Consider the following 27,856-nt stretch of genomic DNA (forward strand, 5'->3'; position numbering starts at 1 on the left):
TGAGGCCACCAGCTCTGGGCTCCCTTCTTCTCCTTCCTCCAGGGAACAGAGTCCCTGGTGCCTTGGAGGAATACTTGTGGGCACATTGCCTACCCCTCCCTGGTCAGAGGGGGACATGGCCAGTGTGCACTGTCAGGGGACTCTGGGAAGTTTGCACTTGAATGAGGTGTGCCTAGACATCGGATGGCATGGCCACGGTCACAAAAGTTGTGTAGCAGAGGGCGAGAATAGAGTGGGGTCCACCAGCCCAGCTCTGGTGAGCTCACTGGGAGGCAGCAGACATCAGGTGCCTGCAGGTCAGATCCTGCACCTGGCCATGGCAAAAATTAAACCTGCTTGGCAAAAATTAAACTGTTCCTGACTGCAGAGTGAATTTGTGAAATGGAAGGAAAAAAGCTCGTGGTGAACTTAGCTGTGCATCCAGGGTGTGGTGAGCCCTCCATAACTATGAGTGAGATGACGTGGTGGACAGGGCGATCATGGGGACCGTGATGGCAGCGGTGATGAGGACCTAGAAAGAGCAGAAACTGAGAAGCCCAGAAGACCTATGCAGATAAGATCGGTGCCCACAGGTGCCTAGGGCCACCTGTGTTCCCTCCTGTCTCAACTTTAGCATCCTATTGCGAACATGAGCGCTGTTGGGGGAAATTAGGTACCTCACTTGCTGGTACACAGCAGGGGGCTCTTGGGGAAGGTGTATCCTTATTAGAACCTGTACTTTTGCATGCTTAGCTCATTTCCTGTTTCCATTTAGTTTTCCCAATGTAAAGGTTTTCAGGCAGGTATGTACGTGTACATGTGCGTGTGCGTGTGCGTGTGCGTGTGTGTGCACGCGCCCATGGTGTTTTAATTAAAGGCATAAAGCAGCAAGAAGATCCTCTGTTTCCCCCTGTGTCTGGTTTGCTCCAGGCCAGTGTATTACCGCAGCTCCTTTATTAAAGTTAGGGGTACCTGGGAAGAACAGGGGGGCAGGAGGCGGTGGCAAACTCGTATTTAACTGCTACTGCTTGTGAGCTCCGAACTTCAAGGCGGCAGCATGTGAATGAGCTCACGGCCTGCTCCCACCAGCAGGACCCAGGGCCTCAGAGCGTCTCAGACATGGCTTCCTGTCTCCAACAGGGCAAAGGTGAAGAAGGGTGTGAACATCGTGGGCGTGCGAGCCAGCAGCCCTTCCATCTGGGATGTCCAGGAGAGCACGGAGTACACGGGGAGGTACGCGCCAGCTGTCATCATCTGTCAGAAGAAGTCTGGCAGCTCAGAAAACAGGTGAGTCACACCCGGGCTTCAACCTGTGTCCATCTACTGTGGTGGTGATGGCAGCCTTTCCCCATAATCGCTGAGCGCTGTCTGCACGGCGACTGTGTTCGGTGGGTTGTTATTAGTGCCTGCAGCAGGACGGACTGATTCCTTCTGCTGGGAACAATGCACTCTAGTTCACAGTGGACCTGTCAAACCACAGCACAGCTCTGGCACCTGTGAGGACTACTCCACGCAGGTGGAGTGATCTGCAGACCAGGCTGCACTTCCCCATGACCTCCTGCTAGCTCACAGCATTAGGTGAGCCCAGAGTCTGGGCATCTTGCAACATGGCCCATTTTGCAAGCGTCAAAGGCCGGAGTGCAATCCTCCCTGTGCACGGGGAGCCTCCCACATTGCCCAGTGTGATGGTGTTTGTGTGCAGGCATATTCTGATGGATCAGGGAACTATTGGCTGTGGAATTACAGGGAATTGTGAATCACTCTGGGGAGAAATTAAAACCCGAATCTGTCTCTGATACCCACCAAATTAGAAACAATCAGTTCACAGCTGGGCAGAGAGAGACTTGGAGACTCGGTAATTTCTGATTTATTCCACTTTCTCAGAATCTCATTGCGGCTCTGGAGAATTCCTAGTCTGGTCACATTTTTGTCACTTTTAGGTTTCTTTTTTGCTTTTCATATTGCTGAAAATCTGAACAATAATGAAAGGAGGAATCTGGGTATGTAGGCCATTATTTCTGGAATGAAGTTTTAAACTTCATAGCTCCATGTTTGGAAAATGTATTCATTTTCCATTATTTATTATAATACAGAGGTAATGAATCTCGGTTGACAGTTATTACTTTTTTTTCCCCGTGGTTCATTACCAAGGAGCATTGGAACCCAATTCGGGGGTGATTCGATTTGAATTCCCTTCTGTGCCCTTTGCTCAATGTGGGAGCTGAGAATCTGGGTCGTCTGCAGCGATAGCTTGTCCTCTTCCTCTTGTGACCAGTGTTTGAAGATGTTTTTTTTCCCCCTGAAGATTCACTTGTGGAGCCAATGAGAGGAGAAAGAGGAAGTGTGTATTTGAGTTTTGAGTTCCTTCCTGGTGTTTATGCAGTTATAGTGGCTACATGGGTGGGTTGGATGACCCCACACATGTGCATGGTTAGTGTCCGCAGCTTGCCGTGTGACACGAGGTGCTCTCTCTGCAGAAGTTTTTTTTTGTGTGTGTGTGTGTGTTGACAGCTGCAAAAATTAGGACAGTTGGGTAGATGGATGAAAAAATGGGTAGATTGATGGATGGATGGATGGATGGATGGATGAATGGATGGATAATGGATGGATAATTTGTTCTTTACCAGAAGAGGAAGGTAAGTTTGGGGGAAAGGGTCTCAACCCATGCTCTTTTATTTTTTATTGTGATCTCTTTTTGCTATCTACTGTCTTGAGTTATTAGAATTGGCATTTGTAATGTTTTCTATGAATTGTGAAAGGATTTGAACCATTACTAAGCATTTTTTTAAACTTATTTCTTTTGACTTTTTGATTATAATTGAATCTCTCTTGGGCACAGAGGGGAAGACTAGAACCCTCCGAGGGTGGAGGGTGGCAGCTACCATGGAGGTGAAGCTGCTCTTCTGTGGATTTCCAGATTCTCACCCTCTAAATGCACATGGATTTGCTGCCTCTGGCTCTTCTTTCATCCAAGTCAGTGTCTTCTCTGAGAGACAAGGCCCTGGTGGGACATTCAGGTGCCTCCAGAGGCTTGGTATCCCTGCACCATCTGCCTAGGGAAACTTCTTCATCACTCACCATTTCCAATGCCACGATTGGAAACTTGACCTCAGAGCAGGAAATAGAAAAAGCAAGTTTGTACACACACGTATGATTGTATGTGTAGTGCCTTCTGTGTATGTGCTCAGAAAAGGTATCATGTGTGCACATAGATATGGCCACATCCATCTAAGCATGCTCCTACATGCACATGTTGTATGTGACATGTAAGTCACATGACATACTTGCTGAGGGACACATTGCATTACATCCAGCAGGCATTGCTTGATGAGGGAAATCTAAGCTGGAAGCTCTTTGGGTTTAGGAATCAAGGCTGGTTTGCAGCTGGGTGCCAAGCCTAATGGCATGTTGGGTACACAAAGGGCTGTCTACAAATGTTCCTTGAAGAAGTGTTGGAGGGAGACCATGTCTCTGCTAGTGTGTGTAGTGGGATAACATCCGTGCACACCCGTACTGAATGGCCTCTAATCTACCTGTTTGAAATAAGAAGGTGTCTAGAGCACATGCATTAAGACTCTATCCGGGCCACAGAGAAGGGCTCTGTTGTGAGCAGACAGTGTCCTGAGAGGGACGCACAATAGGTGGCCCTCCTGAGGAGCAAGCAGGAAGCTGGGGAAGGCTGGTGGGTAATGACTGTCTGCAGGGAGCCATGGGGCTGCCTGAGGATTTTGCTATTTCATAAAACATACAGGATGAAAATGGAGACTTTGAATACATTGATTGATATGTTCACCAATTGTCCTCACTTGGAACTTCTCAGCTATAGATAATTCCGTGAGGGAAGCCTTGCACCATGACAGCCAGGGGCCAAGGGCAGGGAGGGGACACTCTTTCCGTAATGACAACTGGGAAGCGCATCATCCAGGGACTGTTTTAACCGCAGGAACTGCTTGGCTCTCTAGGTCCTTTAACTTTCCTGCCTGCTTTGCTGTTCTTCTTGGTGGCAGCGTGGTCACTGGGATGCACAGGAAGCTCTGTGTTGTGATAATCCACTGCGGATCAGGGAGTAGCGTTAATGAAGTTAAGTCCCTGTGGCAGGTGTAATTTTGTGGATTAAGGAGACACTTTAGTGGAAGTGACAAGTTCTGCAGATCCTTATCTGCACTGCAACACACCTTCCCTGTTTGAAGACGTGGGCTGTGGGCCTCTCATCCTAACAGGACTGATGTGAATGTTATCGCAGCGCTTAGATCTGTCTTGACTAAGCAGCATTGGCTCCCATTCTGGAAAAGAAGCAGATAATCATTATACTCTGTCCCTTGAATCCCATGGTGCCTCTCAGACTCTTGCTCACCCTGACCCTGCCTCTGCTCAGGTGATAGGTCACGAGGCATCTGGGTTTTGCCTGGTCTTCAACACAATTGTCTCCCAGGCTCACCTTCAGCAGATATTGGGTGATGTCAGGTGGCACACAGACCTGAAAAGTGACAGAAGCTTATGCTCAGTCTCTAGCAAGGCTGTGGAGTGGAGGAAATCCATCTCCCCCAGAGTACCATATGTCTCCAAAGCCTCCGTTCCTTGCAGATAGCTTGCAGACAGGAGGACTGAACAGCTACAGTTTAATCTCTCTCTCTAATCATCATCTGCCTATTCCAGGCAGTACTGACTTTCCATTTACTGTAGGTAATGTGCTTTGTTTTAAAACAAATGTGTTTTAAGTAATAGAATGAGCTGTCGTAAATAAAGAGTAATTGATGTTTAATCGGTATTTCAGATCTGGCCAGATAGGATTGAAATCTTGACTATATCATGTTAGGATGATTAGCCATGCTAAACAAGCCTCAAACTATATTTGTCAGGATCATTTAGGATCATTTGTTTAATTTTTTAAAAAAACCCAATAAGAATGGCATAAATAAGATAGAAATTTCTCTTTCACATAAAAGAAGCCACAACACAGGCGGGCCAGGGCTGGTAAAGCGGTTCCCCGGTACCCTTAGGGTCCCAGGCACCTGATGTGCTAAGGTATGGCTGACATCCTCATAGATAAGATGGCTGTGAGGGCGCCAATCATCACATCTGCATTTCAGGCCAAAGAAAAGTGACTAGAAAGGTCTTTGTGGGGACAACTCTTCCTAAATGACCTTCCTGCTGACCCCCGCTTTCTCTCTTGCTCCTCATTGGTCAGAATGTGACCACCTTTCTACACTCGACTGCAGAAGGACTTGGGAAACCACTTGTGCAGGCTGTGAGCCCAATTCAGAACCAGCGTCCTGCCCCACAGACAAAAGACTGATGGGACGTGCTGGGAAGCCACCAAGGTCTGTTTCAGTACAACCCGTAGGGACCAAAGGCAGCAGGGTTGCTATAGGAAGATGGAGGAGTGTTCGCAGTACCTCGGACAGCCGCCCGCTCCCAGGTTCCCATGGAAACCCACGGTAGCCGACACTGGAACTGCAGAGGAGTGTTTGTGGAGGTTCCCACGCAGGGGGGGAGAAGTCACCTCAGCTCTGCCTTTGTGATCCACAGGATGTGAGTGTGGGCGGGGACCTGGGCATGGGATCACGACCATCTCCTAACACAGGCAGTGGGAGGAGCCGCAGGTGGCCGCGAGCCTGTCCAAGCCAGCAGGTCTCCATCTGCACAGGTGCCAGGGACCCCAGTGTACCTCTAGGCTGGCTCCTGGCAGGACCCAGAGATAGATGGCGATTCCCCCTGAGAAATAAGTTGGAAACCTCACAACCTCATAGTCCAAGGCAGGGATTCCTGTGTGAACTAGAGAAGATTTCAGAACCTCGTCCGTCTTCTCAGATTCAGACTCAGCCATGTTCCTTCAAGGGTCACCCGTGGTCAGCTGCAGCAGTGCTGGAGATGGGAATGGAGATGAGAAGCTGGACCACCCCTGGCTGCTGGATTCGCCACTCCAGAAAACCAGGTCAGAGTTGTGGAATGGAAACTGGAGGAGAAGGAGAAGCTTGAAAAAGAAGATGAAGAAGAAAGTTAGAGAGGTCAGTCCCTGGGCCCGCTGGACAAGATGCGAGGAAAGCAAAGGAGCAACAGCAGGAAGGACTGGACGTGACAGCGCTACCGGAGGCCCTGCAGTCCCACTAGCCAGCGCACACAGAGGCCTGCAGGCAAGCGTCCCCACAGAGTGTGTGCATACAGATATGCCTGCAGCTCTCACCACGATGACCAGGAGGTGCACATGACCCCAGCCTGAAGGACACAGCAGTGACCATAGGATGGAGTATTAGGCAGCAGTTAAAAGGGAAAAGCATGGATCTTGCTGCAACACAGAGGACCTTGAAGACGCGCCACGGGCATTAAACCAGACACAAAGGACCACACATGCATGAGTCTGTCTAGACCACACGTCTGGAATAGACAGAATCACAGAGATGGAGACAGATGTGACCGCTGAAGGATGTGGGTTTTCTTTGGGGGAAATAAAAATACTCTAAGATCAGATAATGGTGATGGACACACAACTCCCAACAAACTGAAATCCACTGAATTATGCACTTTAAGTTGGTGACTTTTCCCGCATGCAACATGAATTACATCTTCAAGCCAGGATAACAAAGCCCTTGATTACAAAAGGGATGGCTGGGTGGTACCAGTGTTGCTGATAAAATAACCCCAGGGCAGGGCAGTGGCCAAGGCGTGGGTGCAAATGCTGAGGAGTGGCAGTGTTAGCTGAGGATCTTGTCTCCCTTTGTTAGTTCAGTGTGTGTCTTTGAAAATTTCCTTAGTAAGCAGAGATTGTTTTTGAGTTAGAAAAAGATGAAAAAAAAATTAAAAAGTTGCCATGCACCATGGCCGTGGGAATGGTTTCTGGGGTTCTGAGCATTCGTGTTTTGATGGCTGATTGGAAGATGGGAGGGGAGACTGGGCTGGGTCACGCTGGCTCCGTCTGGTGGCTCGCCCAGATCTGAAGCCAGAGAGCTGGACCTCTTTTCGTCTCAGGCAAGAATTGCTTATAATGGAGGCGTTACTGGTCACTCAAACACATTCGGCTGCTGGAGAAGGTAGTCTCCACGATTCCTGTCCACTGCTGCTCAAGAGCTGCCAGATGGCAGGCTGGAAGTGGGAAGTGAAGGTCCCCGGGGTTTCTTTTCCTAATTATCATAAGTCTCTGTTTAGAGATCACTTTCCAGCGACCTGTCAAGACACTGCAACCCTTTTGACATCCAGAAAGCAAAAACCCAAACCCAGAAACAAGCCTGAATCAGTGCCTCAAGCTGTCGGGTGGCTTGTCTTTCCTCTTGGGCAACTGTGGCCTTTCGATCCCTTCAACACCTGCAGTGTCCTCGTCGCTGGGCTATCAAGAATACACTTGCTCTATGGTGTTGGGGATTTCTTGAAGGAGAGGACAGGCATGTGGACTGAGACTCAGGGAATCTAGGGCTTGTTCTCACATTTCTTCTGCTCACTCCAGGGCGGGATGGCAGGTCAGCAGAGGGACAATCCGGGCCTCTCTGGCTGCCACAAGAGGAGCGTCCTTCCTGCTCTGTTGGAGACCAAGTGCATCACATGCACACGCTGTGAACTAGTGCAGAGCACCCGAGAGGACCTGGCGCTTCCCCTGGGTTGTGAGCCTGCCTGTACGCTGTGAGCCGTACTCACTCCTGAGTCCTCATGGACCGTGGTGGTTGATGCTTCTGTCTTCAGGGTCTAAATTGGAAGCCCCACGGTATGAGGGCCTTTGATGGATGGGCGGCGTTTCCCCGTGTGTTTGAACTCAGAAGCTGCCGGAGCCCTTCCTTTGAGCCCTGTTGGCATAACATCTACCTCAGGGGCACAGAAATCTGAGGGTTGTTCCCTTCTCTTATTTATATTGGCCAAAAAGGAGATGAAAATAATAAGAACATTTTTTTTTTCTGAGGATGTGGGAGAACAGCATTCTCAGACACTGCTGGAGGAATTGTAAGATGCGTTGCCCACTGTGACGATGTATTTGTCATTATCTGGCTAATGAAATCGAAAACGTGCCTCCATATGGCCCTGCGACTGCAGTTCTGGGGACATCTGCTCCAGATAAATGCCCAGCCGTGGCTTTAGGGGGCATGTATGTGGGTGCTCCTTGTAGCATTTTTTAAAAATGCCCAACAGTAAAAACCAACCTAAGCGTCCCCTAGGAGATGAATTGGTTTTAAAAAAGGTTCATTTGTGAGCCTTACGCACCACAGTGGAGAACAACCTGCCTCTGTGAGCATCCACATTACCTTGACCTGAGAGTGGGACTCTGAGAAGAGGGCAGGGAAAACTCAAATAAGAACATGGACAGCGTGACCACTCACACAGCTACTTAAAGAGCCCCACAGAAATGTGCCACTTCAGAGAGAAGCACTGAATGAATGCAGGGGAGGGGAGGGGAGCCGAGGCCTTCCTGGGGAGATCAGCCTGGGAAACACAGCTTCAGATGCAGGATGCTCTGGGCGTGGCAAGGACAGAACCGTGGGTCTTGTGCAGGTGGCCCCGAGTCAGCCCCTCCGTGCAAGCTGTAGGCACTGGCTCCTCTGGGAGTGGAGCCCCAGCAACACATACCGCAGTGGCACTCTAGCTAAGGGGAGTTAAGAGCCCAGCCCTCTGTGGAATTATGCCCCAGCCTGGGCTAATCACCCCTCCCTGACATTCGATCAAGCTCGTTCCTCAGCCACACCGGGGAGTGTGCGGCTTGCCTTAATTTACCCTTGCTCCACTTTTATTACATCCATATATTTGCTATTTAATAGCTCCCATTTCCAAGTAGGGAAACCAATCTAGAATTAAATTATTTAACATCCCGGTTCCGTGGGAAACAGCGGTGAGTTACTGCTGCGGGTCTTTGTGGGGAAACTGCTGTTGGTGTTGGACAGGATCTGTGGAACACCCTGAGACAGAAACACGGGCTGCTTTTTCGGCTGGAGTTTCAAATGCAGCATAAGTAATAACCCAATAGCAGCAATGATTCTATTAGGCTGCTTGCTGATGCTTCATGGAGGTACCCGCTCGCAGGAGGTCGCCGCTAATGTTGGGTTGCTGTGGGGTTGTCACTGAGCAGAGACGACAAACCTGCTATTGCTTCAAGGAAAGAAAAAAAACTTGCCATTCATTGGAATCACCAAAGCTGTCCGGGGTGGCAGAAGCGTCCAGCATGACACTCAGTGTTCTACGTTTAACGGCATCTGTGCTGCTGTTCTTTCTCATGCACGTTTCTGAACTTGAACTTTGGAGTGTGTGTCGGATGGGGCAGGGGGTCTCTCATAGGCACAGACCTTCATGGCCCTTTAAAGGGTGGAAATCTTCAGCAACCACCCTATAGAGAAAAAAAATACATCAATATCCACATGTGTGCCCTGTCAATATCTACGAGTGCATGTCTATAGACCTACCTCTGTTTTCCCATAGCCTACCTATAGGTCATCCATATGGTTCAGGTAAAAGGCATGCACTGTACAAAACATGAGCATATTCTTTTATGTGCTGAGGGTTGGGAAGATCTGTAGTCACAGGGGTTCTGAAGTGTTCCTTGTAAAGAGGTGGGTACACTGCGCTCCGCCTGAGCACCGCAGCTGTTTCTCAGGGAGGGGACATGTGCTTGGCTTAGGAGGGTTCCTTTGGTGGTTTGGGGCTCCCCAGAACTTCAGGTGAGCCTCTGTGCTCTGAGCTTCCTGACAAGTGCTGGGCTGGCCCTGGTTTTCTGGTGGCCCAGCTTGATGGAGCAGATGGTGTGTTTGGGGGATCTGTTCTTGATGGTCTGGGTTGCAGCTTAGAGGATAATGGTGTTTTATGGAACATTAGAGAAAGAAACAAAAGAAAGATCATAGGATCCATCCTGAGAGGCCTTACTTACCATCCCGCTGTGAAAAATACCATCTGGCTTTGAATGTTCTAGAAATTTCATCGTGACTGTTCCCTTGGACAGTCTTGCCTACCTTATTGCTTACATACAGAGGTTGGGACTTATGTCAGCTCTTCAAGAGGTTTTTCTTCTGACAGCTTTCGACATCCAGACGTGAGCCATCAGGTTGGGGCCAGTCCCTGGGACTTCTGAGTCTTTTAACCCTGTTCAATGTAACACCCGCTGGAGAATCCAGCCATGAGGGCAGGGACTTTGTGTGGTGTGCCTACCCGGAGCCTTTTCTTTAGTTCTGAGTATAAAATGCACAACCTTGCAATTACCATGGCCCCAGCTCACACTCAGGGAGAACAGGAGGTGTGCTCAGGGGCTCACCTTCACTGAAGTCCTTTTCTCCAACACCTCTGCCCCAGAACCGCTCTCCTTTGGCCCCTTTGTACTGAATTCCTGTTTCTATCCCAACTCCAGGCAAGCGTGGCCTCTTTTCTGTCAATATAATTTTGCCTTTTCCATAATAGCCCCAAACGGGATACTCCCCAGTGTCCGTCACCTGCTGAGGGCATAAACAACTGTGGCATATTCAAGCCCTGGAGGCTGCTCAGAAATGAAAAGGAGCAGGCCCGTGGTTCATTAAAATCACAGAAAAGCCTCAAAAACATTGTGCTGAGCCACAGAAGGCAGATTCTCGCGATGGCATGGGTCAGGGCTGCGTTTTCCTGGTTCCCAGATCTCATTCTTTTTTTTTTTTTTTTAACAAATTTATTCTTTTATTTTATTTTTTTTTATTGTTGGTCGTTCAAAACATTACATAGTTCTTAATACATCATATTTCACAATTTGATTCAAGTGGGTTATGAACTCCCAATTATACCCCATATAGAGATTGCTGAATCACATCAGTTTCCCTTCCATTGATTGACAAATTGCCTTTCTAGTGTCTGATGTATTCTGCTGTCTGTCCTATTCTCTACTATCCCCCCTCCCCTCCCCTCCCCTCCCCTCCCCTTTTCTCTCTCTACCCCTTCTACTGTAAATCATTTCTTCGATTTGTATTATCTTGTCTTACCCCTCCTTTCCTCTTATATGTCCTTATGTATAACCCTGAGGATCGCCTTCCATTTCCATGCGATTTCCCTTCTCACTCCCTTTCCCTCCCACCTCTCATCCCTGTTTAATGTACATCTTCTTCTCAAGCTCTTCGTCCCTACCCTGTCCTTGTTTACTCCCCTTATATCAAAGGGGTCATTTGGTATTTGTTTTTTAAAGATTGACTAGCTTCACTTAGCATAATTTGCTCTAATGCCATCCATTTCCCTCCAAATTCTATGATTTTGTCATTTTTAAATGCAGAGTAATACTCCATTGTGTATAAATGCCACATTTTTTTATCCATTCATCTATTGAAGAGCATCTAGGCTGGTTCCACAGTCTTGCTATCGTGAATTGAGCTGCTATGAACATCGATGTAGCAGTGTCCCTGTAGCATGCTCTTATTAGGTCTTTAGGGAATAGACCGAGAAGGGGAATAGCTGGGTCAAATGGTGGTTCCATTCCCAGCTTTCCAAGAAATCTCCATACTGCTTTCCAAATTGGATGCACCAATTTGCAGTCCCACCAGCAATGAACAAGAGTGCCCTTTTCCCCGCATCCTCTCCAGCACTTATTGTTGTTTGACTTCCTAATGGCTGCCAATCTTACTGGAGTGAGATGGTATCTTAGGGTAGTTTTGATTTGCATTTCTCTGACTGCTAGAGATGGTGAGCATTTTTTCATGTACTTATTGATTGATTGCATGTCCTCCTCTGAGAAGTGTCTGTTCAGGTCCTTGGCCCATTTATTGATTGGGTTATTTGTAATCTTATTGTCTAATTTTTTGAGTTCTTTGTATATTCTGGTTATTAGGGCTCTATCTGAAGTGTGTGGAATAAAGATTTGTTCCCAGGATGTAGGCTCCCTGTTTATCTCTCTTATTGTTTCTTTTGCTGAGAAAAAACTTTTTAGTTTGAGTAAGTCCCATTTGTTGATTCTAGTTGTTAACTCTTGCGCTATGGGTGTCCTATTGAGGAATTTGGGGCCCGATCCCACAGTATGTAGATCATAACCAACTTTTTTTTCTATCAGATGCCGTGTCTCTGATTTAATATCAAGCTCCTTGATCCATTTTGAGTTAACTTTTGTGCATGGTGAGAGATAGGGATTCAGCTTCTTTTTGATGCAAATGGATTTCCAGTTTTCCCAGCACCATTTGTTGAAGATGCTATCCTTCCTCCATTGCATGCTTTTAGCCCCTTTATCAAATATAAGATAGTTGTAGTTTTGTGGATTGGTTACTGTGTCCTCTATTCTGTACCATTGGTCCACCCGCCTGTTTTGGTACCAGTACCATGCTGTTTTTGTAACTATTGCTCTGTAGTATAGTTTGAAGTCTGGAATCGCTATACCACCTGATTCACACTTCCTGCTTAGCATTGTTTTTGCTATTCTGGGTCTTTTATTATTCCATATGAATTTCATGATTCTTTTATCTATTTCTACAAGAAATGCTGTTGGGATTTTGATTGGCATTGCATTGAACTTATAGAGAACTTTTGGTAATATCGCCATTTTGATGATGTTGGTTCTGCCTATCCATGAGCAGGGTATATTTTTCCATCTTCTAAGGTCTTCTTCTATATCTTTCTTTAGTGTTCTGTAATTTTCATTGTATAAATCTTTCACCTCTTTTGTTAGGTTGATTCCCAAGTATTTTATTTTTTGGGGGGATATTGTGAACGGAGTAGTTTTCCTCATTTCCGTTTCAGAGGATTTGTCGCTGATATACAGGAATGCCTTTGATTTATGCTTGTTGATCTTATATCTGGCCACTTTGCTGAATTCATTTATTAGCTCTAATAGCTTCTTTGTAGACCCTTTTGGGTCTGCTAGATATAGAATCATATCATCTGCAAATAGTGATAATTTAAGTTCTTCTTTTCCTATTTTTATGCCTTTAATTTCTTTCGTCTGTCTAATTGCTCTGGCCAGTGTTTCGAGGACTATGTTGAACAGAAGTGGTGAGAGAGGGCATCCCTGTCTTGTACCAGATCTTAGAGGGAATGCCTTCAATTTTTCTCCATTCAGAATGATGCTGGCCTGTGGCTTATCATAGATTGCTTTTACAATGTTGAGATATGATCCTGTTATCCCTAATTTTTCTAGAGTTTGAACATAAAGGGATGCTGTACTTTGTCGAATGCTTTTTCTGCATCTATTGAGATGATCATATGGTTTTTATTTTTAAGTCTATTGATGTGGTGAATAACATTTATTGATTTCCGTATATTGAACCAGCCTTGCATGCCAGGGATGAATCCTACTTGATCATGGTGTATAATTTTTTTGATATGTATTTGAATCCGATTCGCCAGAATTTTATTGAGGATTTTTGCGTCAAGGTTCATTAGAGATATTGGTCTGTAGTTTTCTTTCTTTGAAGTGTCTTTGTCTGGTTTCGGAATCAGGGTGATGTTGGCCTCGTAGAATGAATTTGGAAGTTCTCCCTCTTTTTCTATTTCCTGAAATAGCTTGAAAAGTATTGGTGTTAGTTCCTCTTTAAAGGTTTTGTAAAACTCTGCTGTATACCCATCCGGTCCTGGGCTTTTCTTAGTTGGTAGTCTTTTGATGGTTTCTTCTATTTCCTCTATTGTTATTGGTCTGTTTAGGTTGTCAATATCCTCCTGACTCAATCTGGGCAGATCATAAGACTTAAGGAATTTATCTATGCCTTCACTATCTTCTATTTTATTGGAGTATAAGGATTCAAAATAATTTCTGATTATCTTCTGTATTTCTGAAGTGTCTGTTGTGATATTGCCTTTTTCATCCCTTATGCTAGTAATTTGGGTTCTCTCTCTTCTTCTCTTCGTTAGCATGGCTAAGGGTCTGTCAATTTTATTTATTTTTTCAAAGAACCAGCTTTTAGTTTTGTCAATTTTTTCAATTGTTTCTTTTGTTTCAATTTCATTAATTTCAGCTCTGATTTTAATTATTTCTTGCCTTCTACTTCTTTTGCTGTTGTTTTGCTCTTCTTTTTCTAGGATTTTGAGATGAAGTATGAGATCATTTATTTGTTGGTTTTTTTCTTTTTTTGAGGAATGAACTCCAAGCAATGAATTTTCCTCTTAGCACTGCTTTCAATGTGTCCCATAGATTCCGATATGTTGTGTCTGTGTTTTCATTTAACTCCAGGAAGTTTTTAATTTCCTCCTTAATGTCTTCTAAAACCCATTGATCACTCAGCAACCTATTGTTCATTCTCCAAGTGATGCTTGATTTTTCCTTCCTTCCTTTATCATTGATTTTCAGTTTCATTCCATTATGATCAGATAAGATGCATGGTATTATCTCTACCCCTTTATATTGTCTAAGAGTTGCCCTGTGACATAATATATGGTCTATTTTTGAGAAGGTTCCATGTGCTGCTGAGAAAAAAGTGTAACTACTTGATGTTGGGTGGTATAGTCTATATATGTCAATTAAGTCTAGGTTGTTAATTGTGTTATTGAGTTCTATAGTTTCCTTATTTAACTTTTGTTTGGAAGATCTGTCCAGTGGTGAGAGAGGTGTGTTGAAGTCTCCCATGATTATTGTATGGTGGTCTATTAGACTCTTGAACTTGAGAAGAGTTTGCTTGATGAACACAGCTGCACCATTATTTGGGGCATATATATTTATGATTGTTATGTCTTGTTGGTGTATGGTTCCCTTGAGCAGTATGAAGTGTCCTTCTTTGTCCCTTTTGATTAACTTTGGCTTGAAATCTATTTTATTAGATATGAGTATGGACACTCCTGCTTGTTTCCGCAGTCCATATGAGTGGTATGATTTTTCCCAGCCTTTCACCTTCAGTCTATGAATATCTTTTCCTATCAGATGCGTCTCCTGTAGACAGCATATTGTTGGGTCTTGTTTTGTGATCCATTCTACTAGCCTGTATCTCTTAATTGGTGAGTTTAAGCCATTAACATTTAGGGTTATTATTGAGATATGGTTTGTTCTTCTATCCATATTTGTTTATTGATGTTACTAAACCTGATTTGTTATCCTCTTTGACTACTTTCCCCCCTTTACTGTCCTATCTCCCATTGTTGGTTTTCAATGTTATTTTCCATTTCCTCTTCCTATAATGTTTTGCCAAGGATTTTTTGAAGAGATGGTTTTCTAGCTGCGAATTCTTTTAACTTTTGTTTATCGTGGAAGGTTTTAATTTCATCTTCTAATCTGAAGCTTAATTTTGCCGGATACACGATTCTTGGTTGGAACCCATTTTCTTTCAGTGTTTGAAATATGTTATTCCAGGATCTTCTAGCTTTCAGAGTCTGTGTTGAGAGATCAGCTGTTATCCTGATTGGTTTACCCCTAAATGTAATCTGCTTTCTTTCTCTTGCAGCTTTTAAAATTCTCTCCTTATTCTGTATGTTGGACATTTTCATTATAATGTGTCTAGGTGTGGATCTCTTATGATTTTGCACATTCGGCGTCCTGTAGGCTTCTAGGATTTGGGAATCTGTCTCATTCTTCAAGTCTGGGAAGTTTTCTCATATTATTTCTCTGAATAGACTTTTTATTCCTTTGGTTTGGAGCTCTGTGCCTTCCTGTATCCCAATGACTCTTAAATTTGGTCTTTTGATATTATCCCATAATTCTTGGATGTTCTGCTCATGGTTTCTTAGCAGACTTGCTGAGCTGTCTATGTTCTTTTCCAGTTGAAATACTTTGTCTTCATTGTCTGATGTTCTCTCTTCTAAGTGATCTACTCTGCTGGTAGTATTCTCAATTGAGTTTTTAAGTTGGTTTATTGTTTCCTGCATTTCTAGAATTTCTATTTGTTTGTTTTTTATTACCTCTATCTCCCTGTGAAATTGATCTTTTACTTCCTGGATTTGTTTGTCAATGTGATCTTTCATTGTCTGATTTTGCTGTCTCATGTCTTCCTTGAGACTCCAGATCATCTGAAGCATATAAATCCTGATCTCTTTATCAGACATTCCATCTGTTGCAGCTATTACCTCTTCTAAAGTTGAGTTGACCTGCATTGCTTGTGGTCCTTTCTTTCCTTGTCTTTTCATACTGCTCGCGTTTCTTTCTGCTTGGTGCAACTGTTGTGTTTTTGAAATTTACCCCCTATTTATTTATGTTGCTCTTGTATAGTTGGGAAATCTCCCTTGCAGGGTGGGTATTGGCTGTGCTCCTCCTCTAATTATGGTGGTCTGTCTACCCCGCTGATCGGTTGCAGGTCTGCCCCCGCTGCGGGCACGGGTGGTGGCTTTGCTCTGCCCCCACTCCAATTGTGGTAACGTAACTACCACGCCCTGGGGTCGTTGGTCCTGATCTGGATGTGGGTGGCGGCTCTGCTGGGCCCCCACTCCAATTGGTGTGACGAGTCTACCGCGCTGGCAGACCTCTAGGCCGGTGGGTCGCAGTTCTGCACAGCCCCCATTCCCAATGGGGGTACCTGACTACCTCTCCAACGGGTCGCTGAGCCCCCTCCGGACCCGGGCGGTGACCCTGCTCCACCCCCACTCCAACCAGTGTGACGAGACTGCCTCGGTGTTACGTGTCCACCACGCTGGCAAGCTACCTGGCCTGTCTTGCCAGTTGGCAGCAGGTCTGCCTGCCCTGCTTGCTCGGATGTCAGCTCTGCACAGCCTCTACTCCAAATGAGGTTACTTGGCTACCGAGCCGCGGAATCGCTGGTCCTATTCTAGGCGTGGGCAGCTGCTCTCTTCAGCCCCAGCTGCGTTTGGGGTGTCATGGTACCACGCCGGCGGGTCACTTGGCCTGCTCTGGGCGCAGGTGAAAGCTCCACTCTGCCCCTACAGCACCCCGCCGGACCCTGATTGAGAAGCAGTCACCGCCGGTTCCCTAGCCTTGGGCCAAAGCAGCTTAGGTAGCAGGAACCCCGCCTCTCCGATCTGATACACTCTCCGCTGGGAGCTGGCTCCAGGGAGCGACCCCCACGGGTTCCCCAGCCCCAGGCCAAAACTGTTCAGGGAGTCAGAACCAAATTGCCCCAAGCTCAGCGCACGCTCCACTTGGAGCTGGCCTCCACCGGCAGTCTCCGCAGTTTCCTCAGACCTGGGCCAGGTTAGCCCCGGGAACCAGAATCCAGCTGCTCAGTGCCCGGCGCATGCCTTGCCCAGCACGCGCCTCTAGGAATATTCTCCACAAGAACCCCCGCCCCGAGCCTGAGCAAGAAATCTGTCTGCTAGACGCAGGCAAATACCAGCCTGATATCACCTGTTCCGTAGTTGAATGGGCTGAGATCAGTAGAACACGGGGATGATTACATCATCTCTCCGAAATGGCGGCTGCTGTCCTCCACTGTGGTCCGACCGGTGTCTGGAACCAAACTGGGCCGCTTCTCTCCTCTGTTTCAAAGCCGGAACTCAGCACTAAGGGCTCCGATGTACCACTGGCGGGAGCCCCCCCGGATCCGTATCGCTGTTCCCCCGCTCCAGCACCCTGGGCACGCGCCACAGACTCCAGCCTCCGGGTGATCGCCTGTCAGGCTATGCGACCCTCCGTGCGGGGAAATGGAGCTCTCAGAGCCGAACTTCTCACGATGGAAATCTGTCCACTAGATTCTGGAGCACCTCAATTTCACTGGAACTTCCCAAAGATATCCTTCAGCCGTTTTGCATCGTCTTTCTCCCACTTAGTGACGCGGCGCCCTGGGGTGATGCACTCCCTTCGCCGCCACCTTCCTATTCTCCTTGAGTTATCTGTGCTCCACAGGAAGGAGGATCACTTTGATTTTTTCTGCTTGCCCCTCCCCCAGCGCTGGCTAGCCAGGTTTCGTTTTGGCTGTTACTGGAAGGAGGGGTTGGAGGTCAGGTGTCTCTAGTTTCCCCCTAGTCTTTATGGAGGCTCAGCTTGATACTCCCTCTCCCGGCAAGCCTAGGAGAGATTTTATGCAAATTCCCTATGTCTGGGGGGTGAGCTGATTGACACAAACCTGTTTTGATGTTGCACTCTGTGGGAGAGTGGCGGTGTATCCTTCAGCTTTACCGGATGGTGGCCGCTGACTGCCTCGGTGGAGTGTCCGCTGTGGGGGATGGGACTGTACCGCTTCCTTCCCCTTCTGAGATCCCGTGCTCGGCCCAAGGATCAGTGTGGGCTTGGCTGGCGGGATTCCACCTAATGGCAGTCTCTAATCTCCCTGCTTGCTAATTAATCACTTCTCTGCGGCGCCACGCCTTCTGTAGCCTCGGGGCAGGCCGCAAGAGTCAGTCCCCAGATCTCATTCTGAGTCAACTGGTTTTCACTTCCCGCAGGGATCCACTGAGTTATTGAGCACCTGGCTACTTTCATTTCATTTTTTTTCTGAGTCACCCATTTATTTTCCTTTTTAAAAATGTAACCTTACTCTTCTGCAAGTTTTTTAAAACTTTTTCTAAAAGGAACCCTTAGCTTCAGTTTAAATGCTTTGTGATCAGAGGCAGGAGAAGTGGTCCATTAGCCAGCCATCCTAATTATAGGTGGCAGTAAGAGCTTTTTCATCTCACTGTTTTGAAGAGGTTTGTTTCTTTAAACTAAAGATTCCAATCAGTAAATGCAGACGGCTCTGGGTACTTAATCTTTGTCTTATAGGCAGACCCAGTTTTTCTGCTGTGGAATTAAGAGGCTGGGATGACTTCGCTGCCCATGGCAAAGCCAGTGACCTCCTTTGCTGTAATGTGAATGTTAAAATACCCTGGAGAAGACGAGTTTCTCCTTTGTGGACAGAATACCAATAGAAGATGTAATTGTATCAGGATCGATTTTGAAATGTGCAGAGAAACTCAGCTGAGACTGTGCATAAGAGTCCTCCTCTAGGCTCAGTGGACATCGGGTCTGGGGCTTCTTTGTCTGCAGCCACTTAGCATTGTCCCTGCACAATGTCTGTGCCTGGGGGACTTGCTAAGTGCATTCTGAATACCCTCATGGAGGCACATGATGCGTGTGAGCTGGAGCAGCATTTTATTTCATTTGTAGGTCCTTCTTGTAACAGATCCACAGGGAGAAAACCTGCATGGAGCCACTGAAGGAAAGGGGACCCCTTTGTGTGCCTGTGGCAGCCACGTGAGAGGATGATTGAGACGTGAAGATGTGTTTCAATATATGTAGCCTTATGGTGTGCACATCGATTTCCTGGAATCTTCAAAAGATGGAGGTTTTATGGAATGCAAATGGCTGGGATTGGTCTAGTTCTCCCAGAGCTCTGACAGTAGCATGCTTTCATGGTGTTCACTATATCGACATCAAGATCACCTGTTCCTTTAAGTCCTTTGATATTTGGATGCAAGTAAAAGGAAGTTTATTTATTCACAAAACTAAAGAATAGGTTGCTCTGGATTTAGTTAACTGCAGAAATCTTACAGCAGAGGAGATTAGTTTCATGGAGTTGCAGGTTGAGTCTCCTGAGGGCAGGTGGCACCTGTGGGGCAGCAGGTCTGCCCAGACTAAAGTCTTTGCTCCAGACTGAGTCTTGGGGAGGTGGAGGGTTGGGGTCAAGGGCAAGGTGTTAGGTGCTTTACTTAACTATGGCTTGAATCACCCCAAAAATGCCAACAGAGGTGTTCCCACCAGGGACTGCCCCAAACTGTCCCTGGGTGGGGGCCAGTTGGGGTCCCAAAGACAGAAGCACCGAACAGCAGGGTGACCAGCCTGAGGCAGTTCTCAGGAATATTTATATGTGGGGTGCTTTGGGGACTGCAGGGAGCTACCCAGGTGTCCTGGGTGAGAGGGCCGGGTGCAGAGTCACTGTGACTGATTAGGAACCTTGGCTCAGGGCCAGGTCTCATTTATGCATTTCAGCAACATGTGTGATCTGTTAGAGCTGGGGCAACAACCTGACAGCTTCATCAGTTGGGATAGCCACCTGGCATCATCTATACCCTGGCAGGGGTCTAAGACTGCAGGGGAAAGCATGTGGTCTGCCCAGCGACCAGTGGTCAAGCCACTCTGCTCTCTGAACCAGACAAAGAAGCAGGTAGCTGGGGCCTGCAGTTATGAATGTCTATTGGTGGAAACACGCCCAGCAAGTGGGGGGGCATGCAGGGGAGAGGTGCCCACCTTATCTATCAATCGATCATCATCTATCATCTATCTATCTATCCACCTACCTACCTAAGTACCTGCCCACCTCCCTCCCTCCCTATCTCTTACATTCCTAGAACCCCTAACAACTTGCAAACTGCTTTGCACCTGCAAATCTGTGTTTCCTCCCAGTTGCTCATGGTGGCCTCTGAAACAAGGGCCCTTATTTTTCTGGTGCCCTGGATTTCAACAACAGTTCTGGGTTGCCTGTGAATCTTTTCTCAGAATAATGTTTTTAATTTCATAAAACACAATTCGTAGACTGAGGAATTCTAATATATTGAAAAGCAGTTTTCAAAATATATTGAAAATTGTGACGTGGTGTATTCTACTGCAGCCTGAATGAAACCTTGGAAACATGTCCCGTGTGTGTCAGGGGACGGGTGATGGGAAACACCTGTTACTGGGCAGCGTGGTACAGAGACCCTATGGCTTTTTGGGTGAAAAGCCACCATCCCCACAGCCCTGGCCATGACATTCATTTTTGAAGGATGTGCTGGTTTCAATTTGAGGCTAAAGAAAATAAGGATGCATTTTTTTTTCTCATACAAGTTCATAGACCCCTGACTCTAAATCTGTACATGCCAGATTAGTAACCTTTCCCTTAAAGAAGCCCCAGTGTCTTAAACTGGGGTGAAACATACAATAAAGCAATCACATCTTTACCACGTGGAAGCCTAAGCTTTCTGAGGCCACAGCTGAGAGTGTCAATGTGTTAAAGCTTCATGAATGTAACCGTAAACAGCAGGAAACTCCACAGAACTTCCTGTGCCAAAGAGCAGTAAGTCTTGCCCAGCATGTGTGGGTCTCAGGGTTCAATTCTCAGCACCACAATAAATCAGTCGATCAATTAATCAATCAATCAGATAAAGTAAAAAGAAGAGGAGGAGCCGTATGTCCACAGGTGCTGAGATCCATTGAAGTGTTTGTTAATCTTTAGATGTTCTGTTCTAGGAATTTATCTTCAATCAATAGTCAGAAATAGCATGCTTTCCACATTGGCATTAATAACAGAAAAACTGGCAATCCCTTCACTGCTAGGAAAAGAGGAATGATTAGCGTCCTTAGCAAATTTACATAGCAAAATGTAACAGAGCTGATAAAATGGTGTTGGAGAAAATTTCCTGGCATGAGTAGATGCTGTCAATTACTAGTGTGTGAAAAAGGCATAAAACATAATGTATAGATTAGCAAGTTGGCAAGTTAATAACCACAATGTAAAACACACACATGGACATATTTAGGGGGGCGCACACACACACACACACACACAGGCACGCACAAGACTAAAAATGAAATATAGCACAACTTTAATGACAGTGAGATTGTGAGTGATATTTTTTCTCCTAAACTCAAATCATCCCCTGAGAAGAGCAAGGTCAAATAAAGCCAAAGCCCACCTGTACAGTACATTGTGGAACCTCTTCCTTCCATGATTGACAGTCTCCAAGTCTTCTACAATAAGCATGCGTTACTTTCCCAATCACAAAAGGCATGTACTAAAGTTTTAATTCTTCAATTATTTCCTTGGAGAAACATAAGCCCTTCTTTCAAGTGTGAAATTAGGATGGGTGTGATGGTAACCATCGAGGTATTAGGAATGAGCTGTTGGCTCTCCGTGGAAAAAGAGCTTTCTTTGGAAATTATTACATTCTGGCGATCACACAATGGAATACATCAAAACATTTTGGTTGACATTAGGAGCACAGTGCTAATTTCTCTTTGCTTTGGAGGAAGAAATATCTGAAATTCTCATAAGCTACAACATACAGGGACTGACGACCCTTTGCAAGGTACGTTGAATGCATCTATTCTATTATGTGGTTAGCTTGGGAGATATATTAAATCATGCCAAGAAGAAAGGCAGTCAATGCATTTTGAGGTGGTTGATGGCATGAGAAGTTGGATTAACTTGGGAAGCATAAATATCATCCAAAAGAAGCCGTGCGTGATTTCCCTGTTCCCTGGTCCACCGTGCCTGCCACACAGCTAGCTGCCTCCAAACTAATTTTGGAGTGACCTTGTGATGGGGTTATAAGCCTCAGAAATTGTATCAGAAGCCTCAGGCAGGATTTATGGGAAGATGTGAATTGAATTTTGCATGGGGAGGGAAATTTCATTTAGTATTTATTGTCAAGTGCTGTTTTAACGTGGGTCAGTGAAACGGCCCGACACCCTGGAAGCTGGTCCTCTTGGGTGGCTGGTTGCTGGCCCAGGGGACAAACCTGCAGTGTTTCTTCCCGGTCCCTACTGACGGCTGAGCCTTCTTCCTCTCCCTTCAGACTTTCTCTCTTTGTTAAAGTATCATAAGCTCCTCCAGAGCCCTCAGTGGGGAACTGGAGTTAATCTCTCACGTTGTAATACTGTACCAATGAGTTTTCTCCTGCTCGTGTCTCGCATGTGCTGTTGGACACACTGAGACAGGCTCTCTAAGTGTTCTACCTCTGCTTGCTCTATATCTAGCTCCTTTGGCAAAAACATCACCCGGGTGTTACAGAACATGGAACTGAGGCCCAGCAATATGTAGGTACCTGACACTGCCCCCCGTGGTGGGCTGGAGAATGCCTCCTGTCCCACTCCCACTGCACCCCAAAGAGGCCTCTGTTCTGGATCCTGCAGCCTCTGAGTAAGTTCCTCCCCGAGAACAGAGGTGTGAGCAGGTGTGAGCAGGTGTGAGCAGATGTGAGCAGTGGCTAGTGAAATCCCAGCAGTGCTCATGAGAGGGGCGGAGGAAGATCTCACTGCAGAAGCAGGAGACATGACAGGCGGATCTGAGGGAGGGCCTGAAGCTGAGGAGGGCAGGTGGCCTCTGAAGATGAGGGCCAGGCAGTGGCTTCTCCTCTGAGGCCTCCAGAGGGACCGTACCCAGCTAACACCTGGATTTCAGACTTGAGGCCCTTTTGGACAGGGACAGGTGAATCTGTGATGGTTTAAGTTGTGACACTCCTGGCAATCTGCACCGTAGCCCCAGGAGCTGTGTGTGTCCCTGGTTCCTCTTGCAGGAATGGGAGAACTAGGTGTCAGGCCCCAGGGAGGTGAGCCCAGAGCCTAGTTCCTGTCACCAGGCTGTGCTAAGGAGCCTCTGGACTCAGGTGGGATCACCTGCTGGCAGGGAGGTGACTGGGATGGGGACAGAATCTGGGTCACACTGCAGCCTGGCTTGCTCCCAGCCGTCACTGGCCAAGGCTATGCGGCCTCCTGACCTTCCCTGTCTGTGTGCACCAAGTCACCTCGCAGGGCACACACCAGAAGCCATCCAGGATGCAGAAGCCAGAGCTCAGGAGGGCTCTGCAGGCTCTCATCTCACTGTCAAGGTCATCACAGTGAGAAAAGGTCACACTTTCCCTTGTCCTCAGCGGCAGGGTCTGTGACTGTCACCCCTATCACCAAAGATAGATTAATAAGAGAATGGCGAAGCAGGTTCACTTAACGGAAGGTGCCCGTGACACGGGAGCCTTCAGAAATGAAGACCCCAAGCCCAGGGAACCTACACTTTTAGGCTCAGATTTGTGGAGAATGGGCAGTGTAGACATGATTGTACCTAGCAGAGATGATCTGGTGGCTATCCATGGGACAGAACTGGGCAATCCAGCTGGGTGGACCCTGCTGGGCTGCTGGGCATAGGCAGAGCACCTCTGGAGGGAGAATTTCCTGGCCTAGTTTTAGGAGGGGGGTGTGAGAGCTGTCTTCGTGACAGTGCTCGGGGGGAAGGCAGGAAGGTCAGGGTGGCCTTCTGGATTCTGTCCCTCAGGGCCTGGTGGCCCCTCTTGGAACATCTCGTTCTGGGCTCCAGCACTATGACCACACCCAGTGATAGAAGCCGCTCTAAAGCTTTTTGAAGCCCGAGCGGTTGGAAGGTCAGGTTCTGGTCACAATGCCAGCGCCCTGGATGCCCTTGTGACTTGGTCTGTAAGGACCATGTTGGGGGAGGTTTTTGTATAACAAATGTTTCCTGAAATGAATTCAAAGGACCAGAAAGGGCTGGAGAGTCATGAGATCCAGCATTTCGACCCCCAGGGGCATCGGGCAGGTGGGCTCCTGATTTCCTCCTGGGAGAATCAATCGGTGTGCAGGTTAAGAGATAAGTGACATCAAGTGAGTAGTTTGCACCTGCAGTACTTAGGGAGCAAGTATTGAGTGAGAATGAGTAGTTGGGGCTCTGGGAAACACTGTGGTAATGGTCTTGCCTAAGGTCCCTCATGCCGCAGAGCAGCCATTGATGCCAGAAGCTCTGATGAAACGCATCTCTCCAAGTGACCAAGGAACGGTGCTGTTAGGAACCGCCGGGCTTTCCATGGAGGGGAATCACTGATCCCAGAGCACGTTGTCCTACAGGAGCAGTGCTGCAATTGGAGGGCAGAGGGCTCCAGCTTCAAACAGATCCTAGCCATCAAAAGAATGTTCTAGAAGCCCATTCCAGCCATCTTAAACCTGCCCCCACCTGGAGTGGTGGAGCCACAGCAGAGAGGTCCCATTCAGACATGGCACAGGAGGGGTCTAATTGACACCAGGCACTTCCTTAGGTACTCAGGATACAGAGAGGAATGAAGCCATCCTGCATGTTCCTGCCACCCGTGCCCAGATAAATCACTTCATCTCACCCAGGGGAGCACAATGAGAGGCGTGGGCACTCACCGCTGATTTTCTCAGAAGCCCCCATGTTCCACAATCAACATAGCCCTTCAGTGTTGGGAATCAGACCATAATTTGACAACCGCGGTGAGTCAGAAGGAACACTGTGCTCATAGCAAAAAGCCATATTCTTTATTTCTGTATCGGTTGGGATTCTGTCTGCTGAAAGTGACAGAAAACCTGGCTCCAATTGTTTGAGAGAAAGAAGGGGAAATAAAGAAAGAGGTTTGATGGAGATGGTGGTGGAGGTAGAATAATTGGCTTCTGAGACACAAGTCTTGAAGTGGACCCTCACACCTGGTGACGCGGTCATTTCAAGGTAGTCTGGAAGCCTCTGGCCTCTTGCTTTCAGAGGTGGCGTCTGATTACTGTGCTCGTGGAGATGGTCAGACCTAGGTACTTGCCTCTATGTACGTGTAGGGTGGCAGCAACGGAGGGCACGTGGCCCTCCACACGCCTGGGCTCATTCACAAGGTCCATTTCTACCTCTCACTTGGGGACAAGCAGCTGCCATGGCTGGGGACACCCGGGAGCTGTGGAAGGCCCTCTGGGATGCACAGAGGTCTACAGCCACAGCAGGCACCCACTTCCCAGCCTCCCAGGAGACAGAGCCCCAGCCCCAGAGCAGCTGCGGATGCATGAAGGAGGGACCCAAGCCAAACCCTCTCGGTTCACAACGCCTGAGCCTCAGACCATGAGGGCAGCTCGTGTTGCTGTTGCTTTGTCTCACCATGACACAGCTGGAGCTGAGCAGATGTCATCTGTGCCCAACATCTCTGCCACCAGGCTCTGGCTTGAGCTGGCTACATTCTCAGAAGGACTCACCCTCTGGATGATAAATTGCTCACAACTCTGCAAGATTGGCTCACACCCTTCTCAAGTCCAGTAGAGGAGACACTCTGAGTCTCTGTCCAGCAATCTCTCTGGAAATCCTGGGGCATGCTCTGCTACCCCAGCCTGGACCTTGGGCCTCTCCCTGGATATCACCATGGCCAGGAGTAATATCAGAGCCACCTACATGCAGGGGCATGCTCCACAGTTCTACTAAAAGAAAGAGGGATCTCAGCAATTATTGGAGTGGCTTCTACATGTCAGGCACAGGGATAAGTCCCGGGTGTACCTCAGGGAATATGGATGACCACAGAATATTTCTGTCCCCTATGGCTCGCATGCAGCGAGCAGGAATGGGCTACAGCACTGTGTATCCAGCGCTTCGTCCCACCTCTGTCCTTGGATAGCTCAGCCATGTGGCGTCAAACGGACAACTGTCTTCTGAGCCTTATTTTCCTCATCTGAAGCATTAATATATCTCCTCTCTCCTGCTGTCTAAGGGCAGAATGAGGAGATAGGTGTGGAAACACTGCATAAGCCACTGTTTTCAGTATTAAAACCAAGAGAAAAGACCTGCAAATCCTACTGCTGACCAAGGAGCAGCATCCATAATAGATGACAAATGACCCAGGATTTTTTTTAAAAAAACATGGACCACATGCTGGAACAGAGGTCACATCAAAGTATGTGGGGAAATGACAAGACCATGAGGTGTCAGAAACACCAGTTCAAACCAGGAGATCCCAGCACACTACCAAGGCCACGAGAATGCTGAATTGGAAAAGACCAGCAAAGATGGATGCACATATTCATATCGGTTTTATTCACAATCACTATCGGGTGAACTGAGGAGCCCCAAATCGAATAGACTGAAAAATTAACAAGAGTGAGGTACAGTACACGGGACATAGAGGGACCACAAGGAAAGAAAGACGTTGCTGAGTGTAAGATGCCAGATACCCGTGGTCACACTCTCCTCCTGTGAATGTCACCAGAAGTGACAGGAGCAGGTGGGCAGCTACCCAGAAGAGGTGGACCTTGAAGCAGCAGGTGCAGGAGGGCCACAGTGGATGGGCGGACATGTCCCAGAGCTTAATTGTGGTTGCATTTACACAACTGTCCACATTTATCAAGAGTCACCTCCACGGCGTGCGCAAGATGGGTGCACTTTCAATAAGTAAGTTGTGATTCAATGATTTGATTTATGAATAAGTTAATATTTAACGATGGCCTTGTTGAGCTCCAGGATACTAGATGGGCACAGTCCTGCTAAAAGTGGCCTGGGAGCATATTGGCAGGCACGGCTCCCTGTGTTTCCAGAGCGAGCAGAGGCGTTCCAGTCTTCAATGGGCTTGATTGCTCAAAGTGGTGGGTCCAGGAAGCAATCTGTGTAATCACCAGTTGCAACATGGTAAACTGGGAGATGGAGCAGGCCTGGGGACCTGTTTCATTTCTCCCACGCTGGGTTTTAGGACCAGGACCCTTCCCATGCCCGTGTTGACTTCCGCCTTCTCATTCAAAATGATGAGGCTTACAGTGCTGGGGGTGGGGGTCGGGCTCTAGCAGCCACCGCTGGGATGGAGCAGTGCCCTTTGTGGGGACTGCATCCTGCTGGCATTAGTGTGCTTGTCCATCGCTCGTCTCAATCCCAGATCACTCCTTGCAATGCAGCTGAGCTTCCTGGTTCCCTGGGGTGTGGGTGGGGGCTGGTGTTCGCAGGTGCTTTGCTACGGGCAGCATCTCCTTTAATTTTCATCCCAGTCCTCCAACACAGGTGTCCTTATTTCCTTCTCTCAGGGGAGTAAACACAAGGTCCAGAGATGAAGTAACTTTCCCAAAGGTGCTTAGCCAGCAAGTCCTGAATCTAGAGTTCAGTCTCTTTCCCCTGCAGTCCTTCCTATGGGCCAGCAGAAGGAGGAGAACAGAGGAGAGGGCAATTATTTAAAGAATAAGGCTGATTGTCATTGTCTGTCTCCTTTGTGCTCTCCTGCGCCAGACTTTCTAGTGCTTCCTCTGGCACACAGTCAGTGCTTCATTGTTGCTGGTGTTGCTGTGGAGCCAAACTGGTTTCCTTTCCAAACATTACGTTTCTTTGTTCCCTTCATGCTGGCCCTTGAAAAAAATTCTAAAGCATTCAATGTGTTGTAGACACTGAAAAGAGCTTTGCCAGACAGCAATTGAACTTGGCCGTGACCCTGACCTTGCCTGACAGCAGTTGAACTATACCATAACCTTGACCACCCTCCTGCTCTTGCTCCACTGCGTGTTGGCTCCCGGGCTCTGCTTTGCCTGTTCCATGTGTGAAACAGCAGGAAAAGCTGGGTGGCCTTGGGTCAGGTGGCTGGAGTCCACACTCAGGAGCACACCGGGAGAGCCCACGCAGAAGCCCCGAGGCTGACTGGACAGTGGACAGAACGCAATTCCTGCAAGGGCCAGGCAGTGGTGGAGAGTTAG

At 47.5% G+C, this 27,856-nt stretch overlaps 1 protein-coding gene across 1 annotated transcript in view; it reads left to right on the top strand.

Annotated features, from left to right (window-relative positions):
• Tmem132d (transmembrane protein 132D) overlaps positions 1 to 27,856 on the top strand; it is a 497,735-nt gene that overhangs the window by 224,681 nt on the left and 245,198 nt on the right. The window contains exon 3 of the mRNA XM_026408042.2: positions 1,120 to 1,266. Within this exon, the coding sequence (XP_026263827.2) occupies positions 1,120 to 1,266 (147 nt within the window). The remainder of the gene's footprint in view (positions 1 to 1,119; positions 1,267 to 27,856) is intronic.

The sequence above is a fragment of the Urocitellus parryii genome, chromosome 3 (genome assembly GCF_045843805.1).
Source record: "Urocitellus parryii isolate mUroPar1 chromosome 3, mUroPar1.hap1, whole genome shotgun sequence".
Classification (NCBI taxonomy): Eukaryota; Metazoa; Chordata; class Mammalia; order Rodentia; family Sciuridae; genus Urocitellus; species Urocitellus parryii.